Source organism: Leuciscus leuciscus (assembly GCF_965113295.1).
Source record: "Leuciscus leuciscus genome assembly, chromosome: 17".
Taxonomy (NCBI): Eukaryota; Metazoa; Chordata; class Actinopteri; order Cypriniformes; family Leuciscidae; genus Leuciscus; species Leuciscus leuciscus.
The window spans coordinates 29,788,350-29,812,047 of record NC_138741.1 but is presented as its reverse complement, the minus strand read 5'-3'; the positions used below and the strand labels follow the sequence as shown (position 1 = coordinate 29,812,047).

General features: G+C 36.8%; 2 protein-coding genes across 2 annotated transcripts in view; both read left to right on the top strand.

Annotated features, from left to right (window-relative positions):
* The window catches only part of LOC309479384 (uncharacterized protein), a 75,778-nt gene that overhangs the window by 12,920 nt on the left and 39,160 nt on the right, over nt 1–23,698 (top strand). The gene's annotated exons all lie outside the window — the stretch shown is intronic.
* LOC309479364 (kelch-like protein 29) overlaps nt 1–23,698 on the top strand; it is a 199,002-nt gene that overhangs the window by 166,556 nt on the left and 8,748 nt on the right. The window contains exon 12 of the mRNA XM_082143455.1: nt 9,142–9,335. Within this exon, the coding sequence (XP_081999581.1) occupies nt 9,142–9,335 (194 nt within the window). The remainder of the gene's footprint in view (nt 1–9,141; nt 9,336–23,698) is intronic.

The following is a 23,698-nucleotide window of genomic DNA, read 5'->3' as shown; positions in this document are numbered from 1 at the left end:
TAGTATTGGTTAATATAGTGATGCTGCAGGTTTTGTGAACATTTTCCAAATTTTTGGTCTAAATGCTGAAGGTGCTCTCCAAGACAGTTGGAAAGGCAATCTGTTTTTTGGCTTTCTTGTTCATTGTGTGCAAGCTGAAGTGCTCAAAAAATGTGTTTGTTTACAGGAGTTATTGTGTTGCAACCTTGGCCCAGTTTGTCACTGTGGCCCGTCTTAATGTGTTAAAACTTGCAATAGCTCTGTCACTACAGTTAGAGGTCACATTTAATGTGCATCTTACTTTGATTCAACATGAAATCAGTATTGAATGTGTATGCTTTCTTAAAGGGACAGTTCACCCAAAAAAAGAAACTTCTGTCATCACTTACTCACCCACACATCATTCCAATTCTGTATGGCTTTCTTTCTTCAGTTGAAGCACTGTTGTTATTGTAAACTAAAGCTAAAAGCTATTACATTTATTTTGTTGTTGTTGTTGTTGTTAATTGAAATAAAGCAGATATTAAAATAAAATTATAAATGAAATTGTATAGATGAAAAAACTAAATTAAAAGAATAGAAATACTGTCTTTGCAACTAATGAAAATAAATGCAACTAAATAAAAGAAGTTTAAGCTGAAGTACTGAAATTACTAAAACTTTACTCAGCACCGTTTACAAATGTCTTCAAATTGGAGTGATACCGAAACTAAAGCGATTTTCCTCGTCCGGGCGGATGAAGAGATTTGTCATCAACTTTAGAGGTCGCTTCCAGGTAAATGACATCGTCACAGAGTTTACCGGTATTAAGGAAACTGATGTGTGAATGGTCTGTTACCAGTAAAAATCCAGAATGATGTTGCTTGTGTGAAGTGTGAACAGCGCATTTTGTAATTTAATAAAGTTTACTTTATTTAAGTTTACAAAAATTTGTTAAGTCGTTCTGGCAATTGTATGGTAATTTACCGGGATTGCTGTGTGAAAGGGGCTAATGTCCCCATAACACATGAAAACCCAACGGTGGTGGTGTTGGGTTGATGTCTATGAGTGTGTGTGGTGTTGGGTTGATGTCTATGAGTGTGTGTGCCCTGTGCTCTGTGTTAGCGCTGTTGTTCAGCGTGCCAGACTCTGTCAGGGTACAAACCAATTTATTCGTGTTGACGAAAGCAAAAGCTGTTTGTTTGCTAGTCATGTAAATTAAGGCTGTAAGGGTGTTTGTTTTAGTCCCAGGATACGAGGATTTCCAGAGTTATTCTGGTGTATCGCTATTCTAATGCATTCTCTGCTTGACATTGTACATTATTTAGTTTGACTAGGTACGGTATGTATTAATAATACATTTGAGAGTAAGGATAAATTACTCTCTTTCACCTCAAAAGAACAAGAAAAAAAATGTCATAGGATGACACTAACACTTTCACTTATTTCTGCCACCTTTTTGAGGTCCAGCTAAGAGGCTTTCATTGTCTTTGAGTTATTGTTTTTTAAAATTGGTTGGCACAGAGACTAGGCCCAAGTAATCTTAGATTGAGATACGGAATTCACGAGTTTGGCCGACAGAAGAACCGCTAGCCACAGTTTAGCACATATTTACGAGGAGTCTAACCATTGCAGAGTTGCCCTGAGCCCCGACCCCTCGTTCCCTCGTTCCCTCGTTCCCTCGCAGCTGCCTCGGCTTCAGGCATGTGTGGACTGCTTGAACTGCCTGCCTGACGTCTCATTTCGGCCTGTGAGTGTGCACCTCCTGCGACACTGATCTGGAAAGCAGGGACACCTGTTAGACCAAAGAATTCACAGCGTGTTTTAAAGCACTGGGAACACTGCAGAGAAACTTCATCTTGTTTGTTTAAGATGGGTAATTTGTGGACACTGCAAAAGGAAATATGAACATGCATGATATTTATAGAAGCAGATGCTAACTAACAAGTCGAAGAAGGAACAATCATTTCTGTCTCTTGTCAGGCTTCTGGGTTTCTCTTGAGAGTAAAGCCAGTGACACACCTAGCCGTCGGGCCGTTTTTGAGGGTCGACCGACTTAGATTTGTCTCTGCACCGTTTGTATACCTGCAGTCTTAATTTTGTTTTCCCTTTTTGAATGACAAATATAGACGAATATATCTGCTTAAATAGGCAGTTACTCCTTTACCCGCAGACGGAGAACGCATATGCTAGTTGACAGTCGCCTGTAGTCCTTTCGGTGTATTCAGGCACAGATTTTCTTTTCCTCGACGCGAGGCAACGACATAGTCGGCTTTCATCAGCGCTAGTTATTTGGTGTCCATTTGGTGTACCTAAAGATAGATGACTAGAAAAGGAAAATTTGTGAAAACAGACTTTGAATGTTGATTTGAATAAACCTTGCCAGAAAGTAAAAAAAAGAAAAGTTGCTGTGTACTTTCATTGCTGAGTCTTTACTACTCAGGTGTTACGAGTGGTTGGTTACTATGTGATTGGTATTGGTAGCTATGGTTCCATATTTTAGATAGTGTTGCTCTTGGGTTACTTGCACTAGGGTATTTTAGGTCAGGGGTTTTCAAACAGGTTATGTGGAAATGTTTAGAGAAAGTGTACTTTTTTTATTTTTATAAAAGTATAATGAGTAAAATTTGATTAAAATGAATAAATCAAATATACATTTAAACAAATAAATAATTAGATTCAAACAAATAAATAAGCAAAAATAAGCAAATAAATGAATATGTTTAAATAAAAATAAATAACCTAGATTAAAATAAATAAATATATAAAAGTTAGATTAAAATAAATAAGTAAATGAGTAAATAATAAATAGCACTATAATGTAATCATAATATAACTTACTATAAAGTATTTTCTAAACAGTTTTTTGGCATATTTATAAAATTTATTTTTCACAGAAAAAAATGGGTCATTTTATTGGTATTTGTGGAGCCAAAAGCTATTTAAAAAGAAATGAGCAATAATGCTTACGATATATGAAGGTTTTATGTATTTGCAAAATCGAAGATAATTTTCACCTGGATTTCTCATAAAAAAACAATACTGGCTAATTAAAATAGAATTTGGATCAAAGCCACATATGCTAGAAAAGTCACATGACTGCAGGTGGTTCCTCGCTAATTGCTTTAATTCATATCAGACTCTTTTATGCAAGAAAACGCAAGTCATAATGATTTTTCATTTGTTCCACAGATGTCTGTATTTATAACCGCACTTTCATTAAGCGAGTCTCAGCCTCGTATAATTAGTTCCTTCCTTTACGCCGCTGTAAAAGTCTCATTAAAAAAGAGGCAGAAGTCGCCTGATAACACTTTCCCTCTGTGTAATTAATGGTCTTACTCACGAGCCGCTGAGCTGACAATGAACCACCCGCTTCTAAACCACTCGCCCAGAGAGAGGCTGAAATATCCGCTTGTGGGCCATCTGCTTTACTGTAGGGGGGATCCAGTGTTGAACGTCTGATTTTACATGCGAAAAAATATATATTTTAACTTATTATTGGTGTTTGCTTGTTGTCAAGACCACCTAAACCGAGACCAAGTCAAGACCAAGACCAGTGTGCGTCGAGACCAAGACAAAACCGAGACTTTGAGGAATTGAGACCAAGGCAGGGCGAGACCGAGTCAAGACCAAGACCAGACCAGCACTCCTTAAATTAATAAAAAAAATCCACATTTACTGCCTGAGAAATGTCTTATATTTAATCAATAAATACAATTAGAATAATTAGATACTATATAGAGCTGTGACCAATCAAATGAAATCATTCATCTTTGCTCTGCAGAGGTGGCACAGAAGTTGCATCTGAATCTGTACAATTACAACTGCATAAATAATGTTGAGATTAATGTTTTAAAAATAAAATTTTGTTTATTGAACCTTTGTATAAAATCATGCTCAAACCAAATCTCTTGCTCTACTGATTTTGCTCAAAGGGGACCTATCATGCCCCATTTTACAATATATAAAATAAGTCTCTGATGTCCCCAAAGTGTGTATGTGGAGTTTCAGCTCAAAACCCCACAGATCATTTTTTATTGGAAGGTAAAACTTTTGGGGGGTAAGCAAAAACGTCCCGTTTTTTGCGTGTCCCTTTAAATACAAATGGGCTGCTGCTCCCGGCCCCCTTTCCAGAAGAGGGCGGAGCTTCAAGAGCTTGTTCTCCGGTATTCTCTCACACACTGAAAATGTCAGAAACTGTCAGTAAGCTGTATTCAGCCTTATATGTTCAAACCAGACTGACAATGATGGAGACAAGAAGTAACAACATGCAACAGGACGTTTCTGAATGGTTAATTGATTCATTTATGTAGTTGATGTGGAGTTAACTATCTTCAAGTCATCAATTAGCATGTTCCATCATGACAATCTATAAATCGCTGTACCAGATGCTTGTGTGGGAACTGTTGTAAAATGCCTACAGACCCAGAGAATATATGCTGCATGGAGATAGAACAGGTATAGTTTAGTTTGATTAGGGTTATACTGTAACTTATCATCTTGCTTTTATGACATGCTAGTGCATTTGTGTTACTGTATTAATAATAATTAATAATTAATAATAATAATAATAATTTGTTACATTTATATAGCGCTTTTCTGAGACCTCAAAGCGCTTTACATAGATGGGGGAATCTCCTCAACCACCACCAATGTGCAGCATCCACCTGGATGATGCGACAGCAGCCATATTGCGCCAGAACGCCCACCACACACCAGCTTACTGGTGGAGAGGAGACAGTGATGAAGCCAATCAGTATATGGGGATGATTAGGAGGCCATGATGGACAGAGGCCAAGGGGCAAATTTGGCCAGGATGCCGGGGTTACACCCCTACTCTTTTTCGAAGGACATCCTGGGATTTTTAATGACCACAGAGAGTCAGGACCTCGGTTTAACGTCTCATCCGAAGGACGGTGCTCTTTTGGCAGTATAGTGTCCCCGTCACTATACTGGGGCATTAGGACCCACACAGACCACAGGGTGAGCACCCCCTGCTGGCCTCACTAACACCTCTTCCAGCAGCAACCTGGTTTTCTCAGGAGGTCTCCCATCCAGGTACTAACCAGGCTCAGCCCTGCTTAGCTTCAGTGGGCAACCAGTCTTGGGCTACAGGGTGATATGGCTGCTGGATGCAATAAATTGCAATAAAGGTGAAAAGACGGATACGACAGCTTGAGCAGACTCCCAAATGTATGAATGACCGTCCTAGACTAGAGCCTGTTTGTTTAAACGTGTATTCTCAACCCTCTACAATGCGAGTAAATCACTCACATATGGGACTAAATCTTTCACTCTGGTTGACTAAATAATGTCTATCATTAGCCATTGGTTAATAAATTCTGACTGAGCGCTTGAGGGTTTCGCTCTCCATCAAGCTATCTGTACTTGTATTTCAATTCATCTCAATGGATGCGCAGGGTATTTGACGTACCGTAAACTCTAAAAAATACAATATACATATACTAGCCAATGGTGAATCTACTGCCAAGGTGTGCGTAGAGGGTTGAATTCTCCTCAGAACACATGTAACATTTATAAATAAAAACAAACAAAAGTCAACAACAACAAACAATAAAACATCCATTAAAAAGTTAAAACGCAAGAGAACAGGTATGACTTGAAGCGGCACTGGGAAGGTACTTAGCGTAAGGGACAATCTAGCCTCAGAAGGCAAGCTGTTCCATAATCTTGGGCCAGTGACAGCAAAAGCGCAGTCACCTTTAGATCACACTCTTGGGATCGGTAATAATACTTTATTTGTGAATCTCAGCATTACATTTGAATTATATGGTTTAATAAGCTCAACCAAATAGTCTGGCGCCATTCCATGCAATGCCTTGAAAACATATGTCAAGACCATGTATTGGATCCTGTAATGCACTGGTAGCCAGCCTAATGAGGATAACAGTGGGGTAACACGATCAGTATTATTAGCCTTCATAAGCATTCTAGCAGCGACATTTTGCACTAGCTGGAGACGTGCAACATGATTCTGGCAGGTCCCGGAATAAATAACATTACAATAGTCTAAATGGGAAAAGATAAAAGCATGGATGACTTTTTCTAAGTCACTAGTTAAAAGAAACTCTTTTAATTTGGCTATTGCCCTCTGATAAAAGAAACAATTCCGAACTAAAGTTTTTATTTGTTTATTGAAGTGAGAAATCAAAAATGACTCGCAACTATACTCGGCCCTGTAGATAGCAAGCCCAAGGACCTAAGATAGCCTTATTAAAAACTGAACAAACAAAAAACATAATTTCTGTTTTACTTTCATTCAACTGAACAAGATTGTAAGCCATCCAATATTTTACTTCATCCAGACACCTATGGAGTGTTGCACAGGAAAAATTACAATTGGGTCTTAAAGGCAAATAGATATGCCTGTCTTCCACATAGAGATGGTAAGAAATACCATATAAAAAAAATATAAAAAATAAATAAATAATAATAATTATATATATATATATATATATATATATATATATATATATATATATATATATATATATATATATATATAATGAAAACAAAACAGGGCCCAAAATGGACCCTTGTGGGACTACACTGGTGATAGGGACTGGATAAGAAAAAGAATTAAAAAAGAAATAAGATAAGAAAAACAATTACCAACCTTCACTGTATCTTTGGTCTAGATAGGATGCAAACCATGTAAAAAACGTACCTTGGATTCCGACAAACTGCTTTAGCCGCTGCTTTTATCCATTAAAACTCATCTTTGATCACCAAAATTACATATTTAAAAAATGTTTCCTGTGAAAAATATGGTAACATTTTACAATAAGGTTTCATTTGACAACTACATTTGTCAACATTCATTAATAATGAAATGTACTTCTACAGTATTTATTCATATTTGTTAATGTTATTTTCAACATTTACTTATACATTAATAAAATCAAAACTAGTTTTTGTTAACATTAGTTAATGCACTGTGAAGTAACAGGAACAAAAAATGAACAGCTGTATTTTTAACTAACATTGACAGAGATTAATAAATACTGTAAAAAATGTATTGCTCATAGTTAGTTCATGTTAGTTAATGCATTAATTAATGTTAACAAATGAAACCTTATTGTAAAGTTTTACCAAAAAAAAAGTCTTCATGCTTGAAGCTTGAATGTAACTCTACACCCGTGCTTCATTTACTATACGTGGATCCATGAATATGCAAATTACCCCCACCTCCACTCACTCACACCAGCTTAGAGATCCACTTGGCCAACTTTACTGTAGTAAACACATAATGCTGATTAATATGATTAGCCTTTTGCTTGACTTCGTTATGAAACAGCTAATGTGTTGCTAATGTTACACAAACCATGTTCCCGTTCACCATCTAAGAGTCTCACGGCTGCCTTCTAAAAATAAGTATCCTTAGAAACATTTTGAACAACTTAGAACGTCAGTGGAGAAAGGTATATAGTTCATCATAACATCATAATATATATAATATACATAATTCACCTGCTATATTGCTAAATGTACACAATTTTTCATGTCAACAGGAAAATATATTGGGATAACCTGGCTTCTCTTGAGACTCCCCTGCTTCACACAGCATAGTAATGATATGCTAAAACCCACCCGCACATTGACGATTGGTTACAATGTAGTTTGTGACAAAAGAAACACCGGCGATTTCCAACCACGTTTTTGAGACTGTCTTTGGTTCACTGCAGTTTTAAGGGGAAAATACTCAGCAATGGTGTTGACTTTATGAATTTGCACATGGTTTGTCTTAAAGCATTTTAAAAACACCACATAGACATATAAACAAGAAGAAGTAACAAAGAAGTAAAAACTTGATTTTCACCACAGGGGGACTTTAACAGAAATACAAGCTTCACATTTCTGTATTAAAACCCTCCAGCACACCTGCCTGCTGCCGTAGACACTATAGATATTAAAGTAAAAGGTATCCTGCAATATTCCGATTATTTATGCATGTTACTGTGCTGCTGGGATAATGCTCGTGAGATTTTTCCTGCATTTCTCTTCAGCGAGGCAAACGAGATAAACTTCTCCCGCAATCTTCCACAGTCAGTATCTGTTAAATGTGCAGTAGATAAGGTCGACTCTACTCCACTGGCTCCAAACGCGTTTTCTGCTCCTCCATTTAAGACTCATAATGGTCTCACTCAGTGAGCCCGACCGGGTCTCATTCCCTGCTCAATTTTCACCCTCTAACAGGCAATCTCCTGATGTCTCCCACAGGTCTTCCAGCACAAACTCAAGGCAGGATCTGAGATGGAATCTGGGTTGCTCGGCTCCTCAGTCAAAACCTGCTCTTTCATTTGTATAATTTTGCACAATCCAAATATAGCCTCCACTTCTCACACCTGTGAGCCTGTCCTGGGATTCGATGAGGATCAATCCAGCGTTCAAGTTTAGAAGTCCATGCCCACTGAGTTTAAGAGATCAAATACTGTGCAAATACTTAAAAGATACTGAAGTACTTACAAGATTAATTTATATATATAAATTACTTAATGGGCATAAAAATTATCCATTTTATACATATTTGTATGGCAGTACAGTATGTATATGATACTGTATTTATAATATGTATATATTTTTTTTTTAATTACAGCAATGATATTTTGACTTGAAATGCTCCTTCGTTTTCTTTATTCAGTGTATTTTTTTTTTTCTTGAAGTATTATCTGGACAGTTTTTGTGACAATCAGCCATGCACATTTTTCACTACAGTCTCTTTTTACTTATGTTTAAATGCTAGAGTTGACATAAATTATCTTACCCAGGGCCAGAAAAGAAACTCAACCAAGCCTCGCAATTTACTCTCATTTCCATGATGCTTTATCAGGCATGAAGCAGAAACACACTGATATGAGCCATGAGCATAATTTAAAAATCTATGGAACATGTCTTTTTATTTAGGCCGACTTTAATAGTCCCTTTTCTAGGGGGGAAAAGGTTTAGAGTGGATACCAGGATGTTTGTCAAACTTTTAACCCTACATATGAGCAGCTTGAATAGAATAGAATAGAATAGAATAGAATAGAATAGAATAGAATAGAATAGAATAGAATAGAATAGAATAGAATAGAATAGAATAGAATAGAATAGAATAGAACTTTTTTGTTGTTGTCTAAAAAGGCATGTTTCAGGCTAAATCGCTTTTCATTTTCTTTCTAGGTATGACACCATCACTAACCAGTGGGAGATGGTGGCTTCTTTGCCCAAACCTGTCCATTCTGCAGCAGCAACTGTCTGTGGAGGGAAGATCTATGTGTTTGGAGGGGTGAATGAGGCCGGTCGCTCTGCTGGAGTGCTTCAATCATATGTGCCTCAAACCAACACCTGGAGCTTTATTGAGTCGCCCATGATCGGTAAGAGCACTGCGGTTAATTACTGAGCCACCTGACTATGATGTTCACCTGCTGTCTTCTGTATTGTGTGTGTGTATATATATATATATATATATATATATATATATATATATATATATATATATAGAGAGAGAGAGAGAGAGAGAGAGATATATATTAGCGGTGAAAACATTGGGGTCAGTATGATTTTTTTACTTTCATTCAGCAAGGATGCGGTAAATTTATCAAACGTGGCAGTAATAATTGCTGTTCTTTTGAACTTTGACTACATAAAATATCCCCCCAAAAAATGTATCATAGTTTCTACAAAATTATGAAGGGATATCTTAAATGATTTTTTCAGCCGATTACAATGGTCTGAAGGATCATGTGACACTGAATACTGGAGTAATGATGCTGAAAGTTCAGCGTTGCATCACAAGAAATCATAAAATATATTGAAAGAGAAAACAATTATTTTAAATTGTTATAATATTTCATAATATTAAATCTGGTCGGATGGTGCCAGCAGCAATATTTCATATTACTTCTGGCCGGATGGTGCCAGGTGCTTGTACCTCAACTCTCGAAAATGAAGTCCAGCGTGAACGGAGCTTCCTCACTCAAAATGGGTGCATTCAGAATCCTCAAGAACTGAACGTGCATGCTCCTCACCCAAACATCAGATGCACAGATCATGTGGGTCCTCCAATGTAAAAACAAAACAAAAACTGGGACATGGAGGCACACCTCCGGCCAATAATGGCCCAGATCCGGCAGGCGGGAAGAAATAACTCGGCTCGGTTGTATTTGCCAGACTCAGGATGGATTGTATAATTTGTTTTTCCATAAAATGACATTGTTGCCTTAAAATCCTTAAGATGGCATCTACTTAAAAAATAATAATAAAAGAAACTAAACTAAAACTACCTAACATTAACATACAGCTTTATAAGAACTACCTAAATGTTTAGTGAAAAAGAAAACTTCAGGAGCCTCCTCAAGTAAGCGTACCCTAAAAGATGGACAGATTATTGACACAAAGAGAGACGAAAAGGGGAAAAGACAGGTGTGGTTAGTCAGATAGATCACAGAAATCTCACATTGATAACATTTACTCTGGTAAATGTTGATATTTGGAAAATACCTTATAGTGCCCCTATTATGGTTTTTCGAATATTCCCTTTCATGCAGAGTGTAATATAGCTGTTTGCGAATATAAACGATCTGAAAAGTTGTCAAGTTAAAAGTGTACAATAAATAAAGTTATTGTCTCCCAAAAGAGAGAATCGACTTTACGAGTCGTTTGGGTTTAGAATCCTACTCCTTTACGGTCCTACTTTACGTCACTAGGAGATACATTTGCATAATGTCAGCCTGTGTTGTACGTTGTCCGCCCGTGAACTACTTGACCAGCCCACAACACGTCACTTTACTGACGACTGCTTCTCAAGTATCAGAATTCAACGTTGGATTCGCAAAACGCTTGCTCTATAAATATGGGTCAGTGCTCAGTTTATTTGGACCAACTTGCTCCTCAGAATCACAACCTGTAAGTATGATTAATTATTGATGTATTTTTTTTGTACGGGGTGTTCAAAATACTTAGTTTTGTGTTTTATATTGTGTAAGTTCCAAGCTAACCGGCTTACTCACGTTATTACTGTCTTACTGAAAGAATTCTGCTAAGCAACCAACGTTCTGCTTACCAACGTTTATGTTAGAGCTCGGCTAACGTATGCACCATTATTGATGTAGTTCCTGCATGTTCACCGCAATAAATTTGAATTATACACATCGGTTTGTTCATGGACATACACTTGTTAGTGCTGATGGTGAAGAATTACAGTTGAAACATCTCATAATGTACCTCAAACTGAGTAGCGTATCTCTGAGAAACTTCCTTAAGTCGTCCTTGCGATGGAGGTTCGGGGTTGAATAGCTAGTTCTTCGAATGTTTCATCTTCAGACTCGAGCTCAGATTGATATGGTAAAATCAACGTCATCGTTTGTTACTGTCTTTAGTTTATGGTGTACAATCGCTAAGCTGTAGGAAGTTATGGTAATGGACGACACGCGCTGTACGCGGAATCACAACAGACTGATCTGTCTGGACAATCAGAACAGAGCAGGCTCTCGGAAAGGAGGGATTTAGAGAGACTGAGTCATCAGATGAGTCTTTTGAGAATCAATGAAAAATGTGGTGATGTGCAATGTATGTTGTGAGAAAATTTAAAATGAGAAAGGTTTTTTGACCTTTGATGCATGTAAACCAGTTGTAGGAGACTTCAAAAACTAAATTAGAAGACTTTAAAATAGCATAATAGGGGCACTTTAATTTGTTTGCTTTTGAGCCTGCTCTTTTATTTCCCCATCTCTGTCCGAAGCGAGCTGCAAGCCATCTTTTGATGAACGTTTCAATCTCTCTATCCGATGCACTGGCAGTACTTGCATTTCTTTGCAAAAAAAAAGAAAAGAAAAAAAAGATCAATCGCAATATAGACTTTTACAAATCTTTCAACATCAACAAAAGCCATATTTACTATGCAAAGGTGGAACAGAAGTTGCATCTGATAGGGCATTTATGCTTATTTACACAGACTATTTAATGCTGTTCATGTACATGTATTTACACAAAAAAATGCATAATGCAAATTTAAAAAATAAAAACTTATTAGAGAGTGAAGCTGCAATATCATCACAAAATCATTATTGTTGATTATTGCTCCTGATATTGTAAAAGTAATCATTACTGTCGATTAATAGATTGCTCCTCTGGTGGTAAAAAAAGCATGTCATATTCTGGCTACAGACGAAGCAATAAGAACAGTTTATGAATTTATTAGAAAATTAAGACTTCACATTGGTTAGTTTACTAGCTGGTGTCCTGCAGAGTTTAGCTCCAACCAGCTCCAGGACACCTGCCTGGAAGTTTTTAGTAGACTTTGATTCAGTTGTGTTTAATTAGGGTTGGAGCTAAATTCTAGCACTATGTCAGCCAACTCATGATTATAATTTCATTATAAACATTACTTCGATATTTTATGTGTAGTACTGTTAATTAAAATTGTATTAGATGTCGCAGTTACAAATTTAGTTTAAGAAAAAAGAGAATGTGGGGAAAAAATGAAAAAATATTAATAGTTAATAATTAATAATTAAAATACACTAATAAATAACATAACATTGACAGGGAAAGGATATTATGTTTAAGTGTAAGGGTCACTGCTACATACAATTTACCACATTGCAAAAAGAGACCCACCCCCTGCACCTAAACTGGCCCGGGTCTGTATGGACATATTTCACCCAAAATCAGACCAGCCCTTATGGTCCGTAATCAGGCCGAATGTGGCTAAATGTGCCGTATATCAGTGCAAATCAGGCCAAATCTGCACATCCAAAGCCAATTCTGGCATCCATTACTGAGCCAGAGCTGGCTCACTTCTGGTGAGCCGCTGCCAGAACACGGCCGAGTGAGGCGACGGCCCGATTGTGCTGGCTACCTGGGTCTTCACATACACTACTTCAAACAAAAGGTTCCTAAAGACAAAAAAGCTAATGACATAAATTGCAGACGCCCTCTTATACTCTTAAGCTCTATTCGGACGGGACTAGTTTTCCAAACGACGTTTGAGTTACAATTCTTATCAACCTACGTCTGTGATTTCATGTACGGATTCGGACGGGACTAACATCTCTGTGTTTATTACCGAGGTAGTGTCTGTGTTTTACATGTGGGCATTGCAGAAGATCCTGTGTTCAGAATGCATGGATTGCGTATAAACATACATTTATCATCATGATTTTATAGAACTGGGTTCTTATAATAAACCCACTGGAATAAAAAGTTTTAACTTATATAATTTACACGTTATGTAATTAAGTGCAGAAATGAAAGTAATCTTACCTGAAGCTGATATTACAGTAGCCAGACTTAACAGTTTACGTGATTTGGCTCTTCTTGTTGATTTCATTTTTTTATTTCTTCGCAGTGTACCGAACATATCCACATCCATTATCGGTGCGCAAAAAGCAGAAACTTGAATACCGACGCGATAGCGAGAGATGGTACGGTAGCTCACGTTGACCAAAACACACAAGAAAAAGCGTTTTGGAAAAAAACATTTTCTGCAATCACAGACATTCGCATTCGGACGGGATTAGATTTCTCTGAGGACCGCCGAGTTTGACGAAAAACAGTAGGTCATTTGCTCTGGAATTTTTACAGAGGTCGTGTGAGAAAAAGATAGACATGGCAGATTCGGACAGGATTAAAATCTCAAAGTACGTCTGTGAAACAGACATTTCTCTAACGTCCCCCTGTGAAACTAGTCCCGTCCGAATAGGGCTATAGGTGCATCGGTACAGACTTCATTACCTGTCGTCAGCCAATAAAATTGTCGTGTTTACACACGTGCTTCAGACACCGGTCACGCTTTATTTGTTATATTTATTATACTTTATTCTACTTTATTTTTGATCAAATAAATGCAGCCTTGGTGAGTATGAGAGACTTCTTTCAAAAACCATTTAAAAATCGTAATTCTTATTTTTGAATGGAATATATACAAATAAAATGTGCAGAAATATATTTTTACATCAGGTCCCACATCAGATACATTTCATGTCTAAAGTTTTTCGTTAGACAGTGTTGAAACTATGAGAAAATAACTTCATGGAATTTCAGTAGAAGTTGACTTCATTAGTATTTGGCATTTTGACACGCTCCAGAGATATTGAGGTTGTGGGTAGAGGGTGGAAGGAACTTTTTTTTTTCAACCTGTAACTCGGTGGCAAATGCAGCCCTGAGGGACACACAGCGAGTGCAGGACTGAGGCGTTTCACTATAGCTAGAAAGCAAGCATTTCCCCATTAGTGCAGAAATAAGTGTGGATTTAAAAAAGACACAATGCCATGAAACCAGCTGTATCTGCCATTTTTAGTCAGTAAAATAAGTTATTTTGGATATCCACCTGACTGCTGCATGAAATATCTTTTTCAGAGACAATAAGAAGACACTTGACATTTGAAGAAGACACTTGACGCCTAAAACTTCAAATTAAAATGAGTTTAAAAGTCTTAAAATGTGAGTTTGATCAAATTTAAGATCATGAAAAGTCTTAAATATCTTAAATGGTTTAACATAAATCTTAATAATAATAATATTCAAAAGAATATGATTGAAATAAACATGAGCACAAAGTAAAAACGTGACGCTGTTGTGCATTCTAGTCAAGTCAAGTCATCTTCATTTATATAGTGCTTTTAACAAAGTAGACTGTTCCAAAGCAGCTTTACATTGATAATAGGAAATTAAAATAAAGTGCTTTGGCTTTATAGCACCTCTAGAATAAAGTTATTGTCCAGCTAAAGTTAGTTTGATTGATTCACTTCCGTCGCAACGATCATTAGTTATTAACTTAGGGGCCGCTAAAACGACACCGTTTTAACAGAAAACTCTTAAGTTCTTTCTGCGCAAACTTAAAAAACGCGAACCAGTGAGAACGCTGATGGCATGCACATGCGTATTACGAGTTCAGTCTATAGGTATGTGCGTTTGAATATATATGTGCACAGGCGTGTAGTCCTTCCCTACAAATCAACCCTCAACATACTACTTGTCTGGCCTTAAAATTAATAATACAGAATTTTTATCGCTTCCACGTAGCCACGCGAACCGGAATTATCCCGACAACACTTTATCTGTAGAGAGGTAAAGGGAGTGGAGGGAGGCCTTCACAGGGAAGAGCCTAATTGACATTTCAGGACTGCGCTGTCGTCGCGTCCAGGCACAGGTCCTTCATCAGATCTGGATACAGCCTGGAACCGGCGGACTGCGGTAAACCTCGGGATAAACAGAGAGACTGATATTAGCGTAGACGCCATTCTTCTTATGATGTAACGAGTACATCAGGATTTATGGGAAGTGTTCCCGGTTCCGGCTGACCTAATCTATGCAGCCTAACATTAAATTATAAAAGTCTATAATGTGTTATGTGTATGCTAGGTCAAAGAGATGCTTTGAACTGACAGAGTGTGTCTGCTTCCCGGACAATGTTAAGAAGACTGTTCCAAAATTTTGGTGCTAAATAGGAAAAGGATCTACCGCCAGCAGTCGATTTTGATATTCTAGGTATTATCAACTGGCCGGAATTTTGAGATCGCAATAGACGTGAAGGACTATAATGTGTTAAGAGCTCGCTCAAGTACTGCGGAGCTAAACCATTTAGTGCTTTGTAAGTAATCAGAAATATTTTAAAATGTATACAATGTTTAATAGGGAGCCAGTGCAGTGTTGACAGAACTGGGCTAATATGGTCATACTTCCTGGTTTTGGTAAGAACTCTAGCTGCTGCGCTTTGGACCAGCTGTAATTTGTTTATTAAGCATGCAGGGCAACCACCCATAATAGCATTACAATAATCTTGCCTTGATGTCATGAATGCATGAACTAATTGTTCTGCATTTGTCAATGAGAGCATATGACGTAATTTAGATATATTTTTAAGATGAAAAAATGCAGTTTTACAGATACTAGACACGTGACTTTCAAATGAAAGATTGGTATCAAAGAGCACACACAGGTTCCTAACCGACGACGAAGACTTGACAGAGCAGCCATCAAGTGTTAGACAGTATTCTAGATACACGGATTATCTGTTAAATACACAGAGCTTTACTGTATATTGTCTCTGCTAACATTAAGCGCTCTGATAATGAAAACTTGAGCTTATAACTAGTTTCTTGTGGCATGCATGTCTTCAACAGTTTCCTGACCATTATCCTCTTTCCTCATTATTGGCTGATCTGGCACCTGGCAGACGACTGATGAAAGGATCACACTTATGGACTGCTCATATTTTTAGTCATGTGTTATGCTTTTTCTCTAGAATTCATCTTGAGGAGCATCTTGGTCCATTTTTAGATGTGAACGGGTCCCTGCAAGTTCTACATTGTCGCCATTTCAGAGCAGTTTGCAGTCCATGAATTTATGCTAAGTGGTTGCTTATTGATCTACTGTTGATGAATTGTTTATTGAATGGTGTTTCTATTGTAGTATGTTGTTGATAGTTAGATAAGAGTGCATATGTTATCTCCCTCATATGTTAGAATGAGCAGCTGGAAGTGGTATAGTGCAGACATTTCAAAATAAAAGTCCCAGTGTATTTTGAGCTTGTTTACCAAATTTTTTTTTTTTTTTATTAAAAAAATCATTCAATATGTAAATTTTACTAGTAAAATGGCACAGTAATTTGTTGTTCTTTAAACACATTATTTTTGTATCTGCAAACTGCAGTATCGGTTGTCCAGTATCAATTTCAGTGTCAGCAAGTTTACCTATAGATTTGTAAAGCTAGTGCTCGGTTTTTCTTGCCACATGCATCAGATAGTTAATGAATAATCAAGGCCCCTTTAAGGCGAATTGTAGGTGTTTATTTTCTAGTCATGCATGTACAACTTGTGTCTGCTTGTATTGGGTTAGTTTGAAATTTCGAAAAAGTGTATGTTTTGTCCAGCTAATGAGCACGTGTGTTCTTTTAATTAAAGCAATGCAACCCGGCAAGTCCTTTGGCGGCGGCAGCGTTTTGCAGCAACAAATTGACCAGAAGTTGTATGTTTTTAATGAGATTGTCAGTGAGAAAGGAGCTTTACTGTATATTGTCTCTGCTAACATAAAGCGCTCTGATAATGAAAACTTGAGCTTATAACTAGTTTCTTGTGGCATGCATGTCTTCAACAGTTTCCTGGCCATGATCCTCTTTCCTCATTATTGGCTGATCTGGCACCTGGTAGACGACTGATGAAAGGATCACACTTATGGGCTGCTCGTATTTTTAGTCATGTGTTATGCTTTTTCTCTAGAATTCATGTTGAGGAGCATCTTGGTCCATTTTTAGATGTGAACGGGTCCCTGCAAGTCCTTAAAATTCAGTTTTAGCATAAAAAGTCATACAAAAATCTTAATTATCATTTTAAGAGGTCTTAAATTTGATTATAAAACTTTTTGTTTCTATTTTAATAGATGGTTATAAGAGTCCATATTTTCCCTCATATTTTAAACTAGCAGCTGGGAGTGGAAAATCAAAGACCTTTCAAAATAAGAGTCAATACATTTTACTAGTATCGGCACAATACTTTTTTTATAGCCATTCTTTGAACACATTGTTATTGTATCGGCAAACTCCAATATTGTTCAACCTCTAATTTGTATTGATGTACGTATATGTACATAAATCAATTGCAGTACATATGTACATATTGTATTTTAAATTTGCAGTTACTGATATAACTTTGTTGAATATGTGCCTGTTTATTTAAAGTCAAAGAATCTGAGATGCATGATTTATTTTGAGATTGTATGGATTTGTTCTGCATGAGCATATAGTATTGTATTTGTGCAGTTTTTATAAAGTCTCAAATTGAAGTTATAAACTCTGCAGATACCCTGCTTTGTGTGAGTTAAAAGCATGCAGATAAATTCTGTTTAGCAATGTAATTATCTAGTCCGGTATAATGTTTCACGGGGTTCATTTAGAAGTTCTTCAATGCACTGCACTATATTGCAAGTCTTATGTCATATCGTGCTGTGTGTGAGGAACGGACCGAATTAAGTTGTTATTTAGAACATATATTTTATGGCATAGTCTTTTCAATATTTTTTATTTATTCCATTACACACTTAAAAATGTTTTAATAAAGTTTGCCCAGGTTTCGTTATTGCATTTTTATTAAAAACTAATCTTAAAAATCTTATATAGATTTGTATTTATTTATATGTAGTTATATTGATTTTTGTCTTATGTAGTTCTTTTGTGCACTGCATTATTGTGTTTTTTATCTTGTTTCTGCTATGAAAATAGCATAGAAACAAACAAAAAGTTATAATTTGCTGATGATTTTCCCTGTTGTAGCTCTCAGTGATTTTATAAAGCATACGGACTACTTTTTTGGTGCTTTTATTTATATATATATATTGTGTTCTTTTCTGAGCTGGAAAGGCATCATACGGGCTGCTGTTCATAGCTTCTGTATGATTTTCCTTTTTAGTTCCACAAAAGAAAAAACAGCATACAGGTTCAGAACTCTGTCAGTTTTACTCTATCAGTAAATAATGATAGAGTTGTCATTTTTGGAGAGTCAACTATTCCTTTTTGCATGGAACCAGATCAGTGGAACGTGAATAACATTTTGCTGTCTGATATGTCACTTGAGACTCCTTCAAAAGGTTCAGATATTGAAATTAGAGTTCGGTTATGGCGTTTGTATCAGCGAAAGGGAGATATGAATGCTTCTGACATTCAACTCTGCAGCCGACAGCAAACATTCACTCGCACACATGCGACTTTAAAAACACTTTTGTGACCCACTGGGTCAAACATGTACGTTCATGTAGCCAAAGAGCGTTTAGAGCAGGTGACTTAAAGTTCAGAGACGGCGACTGACATCATCTCTCGTCGAGAGCCGGTCTCGAAAGGCCAGCTGCATGTGAGAAGGAACATGATATTTTGATTATTGTGAAGGGCTTGAGTGATCTGGAAAGGTCGGTGTAGATGTCAAGTGTTGCAGGTATTCTTGCACCAGCGGATAATGAACTGTTGAGGGTTTCGGTCAGTAACGTCATCTCAGCCTGGACGCTTATTGATTTTGATGTTGCCATGGACTGTGAGGCTCTTATTGATTTTTATATCACTATGGACATAGTGGCCCAGGGATCATATGTTTATTGCAGCTGTGTTTGTGTAAGAACCAGCAAAGGCTCAAATACAAAGCTCCTCAGTCTTCATTGTCTTGTTATTTGGCTTCCTCCTCAAATCGATAAAGCCATGGAAACGGTCAACAGTAATAAAGCAACTAAAACCACTATGTAGCATATTAAAATGGCCTAGTAATTGCAGCGTAGGACAGTAAAGCCTAGAGTAGAAGATGTGGGCAGGTAGCAAAAAGTTTGCTGGTTCAAACCCAATTAAGACTGATCACAGTTTTTATCAAGACTTTTAACCCCGTTGTGTGACCACATTTGACCAAAAGTATGGAATCAGTAAGATGTATTTTTTAGTTAATACCTCTATTCAGCAAAAAATGAAAGGGGCCATATGATGCTATTTTAAAAGTATTTTTTTGGGGGGGTTAATAGTAGAGGTTAGCATGTTTTAATGTAAAAAAAAAAAAAAATTTTATTTGCATACTGTACATTATTGCAGCTCCTCTATTCCCAGTCTGTCTGAAACTCTTTGATTTCTACAAAGCCCCTCCTTCCGAAAAACTGTTCTGATTGGCCAGCAGATCCAGTGAATTGTGATTGGCCAAGCACGTCAAGCATTTGTTGGAAATGTAACGCCATAAGTAGTCTTTGTATAAAGCTGGTGTTGTAATCTCGCAGGGTCAGGAAACTGTCCTCTGTAAAATGCATTGTGCACAAGCAACCTTTTGGTTTGCACTGCTCAAGAACAGCTTTATAAATAAATCTTATCCTCTGATTCCTAATTTCATCCGTTTTCGGAAGGCCAAACAAAGCGATTTTGCTTTCACATCCAAACACAGTGTCTCCGCGACATGACAACAAAACTAAAATTCACCGAAGCCTCGTCTTTTTTCTTTGCGTATGCCTTCGGCCACTAATATTTCACATTGTGACGTAGGCGTTTGAGGAAATAATATCTGGACTTCGATCGATGTGTTTTAGGCTGGACTTGTCTGGATCTGTGTTCTCTGTTAGATAGAATACATCTATTTGTGGAAGACTGAGCTTTGCAACTTTGCAGATCGTTTACATGCATAAACAGATTCATTACACACTAAAGGAAAAGGAAAACATTAAAAAGCATCATATGACCCCTTTAATTAATTGATTAAAAGTGACTTTTGTAATGCTGCAAATAAATACTGTTCTTTTGAACTTTTTATTCACCAAAGAATCCTTTAACAATAATATTAAGCAGCACAACTGTTTTCAACATTGATAAAAACAAGAAAAGAAATTAGCATTTTATTGAATGGTAGTTTAAATGTATGCGTGAATAAAGTTATAGTGTATATAGATATTTATAAAAATAGACATTTTAATTAAAATTGTGCCTTAAAAACTTAAGATTAAATAAACAATGATTAATACAATTCCCATGCACTGTAAGAAAAGATTAACTCTTTCCCAGCCATTGACGGAAATTTCTGGCTTTCACTGTTGTCAAGTCAAGTCACCTTTATTTATATAGCACTTTTTACAATATACATTGTTTCAAAGCAGCTTAACAGCGATAACAGGAAAATAATGTAACAAAGTTTTTTTTTCTGCTGTACAGCAGATTTAGAAGAAAATAGCACCTTGCAGCTTTCACTGTTGTGCGCTAGGGGGTGCTATTACACATCTTCTGAAAGAGTACTGTATCTCCTGATCAAAAACACAGGTGAAGAAGCAGAAACAAGCAATATTATATGTTAGCAAGATGCATATGTAAAATAACGTGATCATTAACATTAAACATTAAGCATATAAATCAAAACTGCCTAATGTTACCGAATGAAATGTCGACCCAGGACGAGCTATAGGACTGTGAAACTTTTGGGGGTGTTGATGGACTCTATTTACTCCATCTATGTTTTGATCATCGTTCTGAATCCGATCTTGATGTAGTCTTTGACAAAAACGTACAACGAAATATTTTGAGGGCCATGCAAATTTTGTGAAAATTATCAAAAATGTTGGTGGTGCCTGGCAACTTCTTAAAAAAAAACTCTGGCAGGGAAAGAGTTAAATAAAACAACGCAAAAGATCTTGAATAGTGAATTTTGTCTTATTGCACTTGCAAATTTGTAACACTTGTTTTGAATTTGTTGTTATTGTTAGATATTTTAACTGGAAATATGTTTGGGTGGTCCAGTCTAACTCAGTGAACACTGAAAAACTGTAAGATCTGCCATGGAGACACTTCATATCAGTGATTTGGTCAGTCTGCAGTAAGAGTATCGTCTCTCAGTTGACAGTCAGTGATCTGCCTAATCTTCCCATTTGCAGTTTTTCATCTCTCCGTCTTAACGGCAGGGAACGGCATTGTCACCGACACCATCTGTGAATGACAACACCTTCCCCCCGCTGGCATGCTTATTGTGTTTGACAGGCCAGAAAATGCAGTGGGACACGCTCACTCTGCACTATATTGTGTATTGTGTTTAACATGTAAATATTCCGACCATGGCGAAGAGCCGCCCGTGGCCAGACACGCATCAGGATGAAGATCTTTGGTGTTTTATCCACATTTATGGAAGTGTGAAACTTTGTTTAACTGTTAAAGGACTGCCGCTGTTTGTTTTGTGATATTCTTTCAAGAGCCCCATTTATTAGTTACCACATCACTGAGGATGGCAGATTGACACTTCAATGCCCAGCAGGAGACAGCAGACGAGAGTTGAACACACATGCACACACTGTGTTGGGGAGGGTGCTGAAAACCATTCTCAAATATGTGCGGTCAGGCGGAGAGCTGGATGCCAAAAGGAGATTAAATCAAGAAACACTGAAAAGATTCAGAACTTGAGAAACTTAGTAGGGTGAATTTCATGAAAACATCTCTTGGTCACATTTAACCCAGTTTAAAAGTTAACTGCTGGCCACTTTATTCGGTGCACCTTGCTAATACCGGGTTGGGTCCCTTTTGCCTTCAGAACTGCCTTAATTCTTCATGGCATAGATTTAGCAAGGTGCTAGAAACATTTCTCAGAGATTTTGGTCCATATTGACATAATAGCATCAGATTTTGCTGCAGATTTGTCAGCTGCACATGCAAATCTCCTGTTCCACCACATCCAAAAGGTGCTCTATTTGAGTGAGATCTGCGGCCGATTGCATAAACATAGCCATAATGTTAAGACAGTGTCTTAAGTTCTAGTATGACCTACTAGCAGTTAGTCAGGGGCAGTCAGTCTTAGTTTTCGGTATCAAAGTAGGCTTATCTACGTTTTTATGTAACTGATTTAAAAAAGCTATGAACCGTCTTAAAGAAAATAAATTGATGTCTAACTTGTAAGACTAGTCTTAGAGGTTTATGCAACCGGCCCCTGGTGACTGTGTCATTTGGGTATAGTCAACTCATTGTCATGTTCAAGAAACCAGTTTGAGATGACATGAGCTATGTGTACTTCCTGCTGGAAGTAGCCATCAGAAGATGGGTCCACTGGGGTCATACTCAGGTAGGTTGTGGTATTTAAACGTTGCTCAATTGGTACTAAGGGGCCCAAAGTGTGCCAAGAAAATATCCTCCACACTATTACACGGACAGTAGCCTGAACTAGTAATACAAGGGAGGATGGATCCATGCTTTCATGTTTACACCAAATTTTAACCCTATCATCTAAATGTCTACGCAGAAATTGAGACTCATCAGACCAGCCAGCACTTCTCCAGTATTCTATTGTCCAATCTTGGTGAGGCAGTGTGAATTGTAGCCTCAGTTTCCTGTTCTCAGCAATATATATATATATATATATATATATATATATATATATATATATATATATATATATATATATATATATATATATATGTGTGTGTGTGTGTGTGTATATATGTGTGTGTGTATGTATATATATATATATATATATATATATGTGTGTGTGTGTGTATATATATATATATATATATATGTGTGTATATATATATGTGTGTGTATATATATGTATGTATACATATGTATGTATGTATATATATGTATATGTGTATATATATATATATATATATATATATATATATATATATATATGTATTAAATAAATCAATAAATAAATTCTTTATATATATATATATATATATATAAATGTAAAGAATTTTGATTTATTTATTGATTTATTTTTATTGTGGGCTAAAACATGACCGGGTTCATAACAGGTTTTTGTGAGATTTACCCTTGGACTGTGGTAATCTCCTCGTATTTGTCTTGTACTTAGGGCACTGCTTAGCTTTGATAGATTAAGTGAGATCAAATATTTATCTTGTTTAGTTTTCAGTACTGCTCATGGATCTGCATGCACGTTTCTATTTCTGATTTTCTATTTGTTAACCTTCCCTCCACCTTTCTCTGTTTTTTTTTACATTATCCGTAATATCTTTTCTTCCCGGGAGGTCTCACTCCAAATCTGAAAGGCCCAAGATTTAATTAGCTCAATGTTCTCGCGTCTCTCTTCAGCGGCTGAGGTTGATGTCACAGCTGCTGGGTTGAATGTGAATTCAATTCAATTATTTGCCACTCATCAATTATTTGTGTTTTCTCTTGTTTGATTACTTAAATCAAAGAAGTTAACCGCATTCATGCCAACATAATTGTGCTTGAACAGGGCTATTGATTTACAATTAGACAGTTGACAGAATGACCTCAGCTGTTACTCTTATA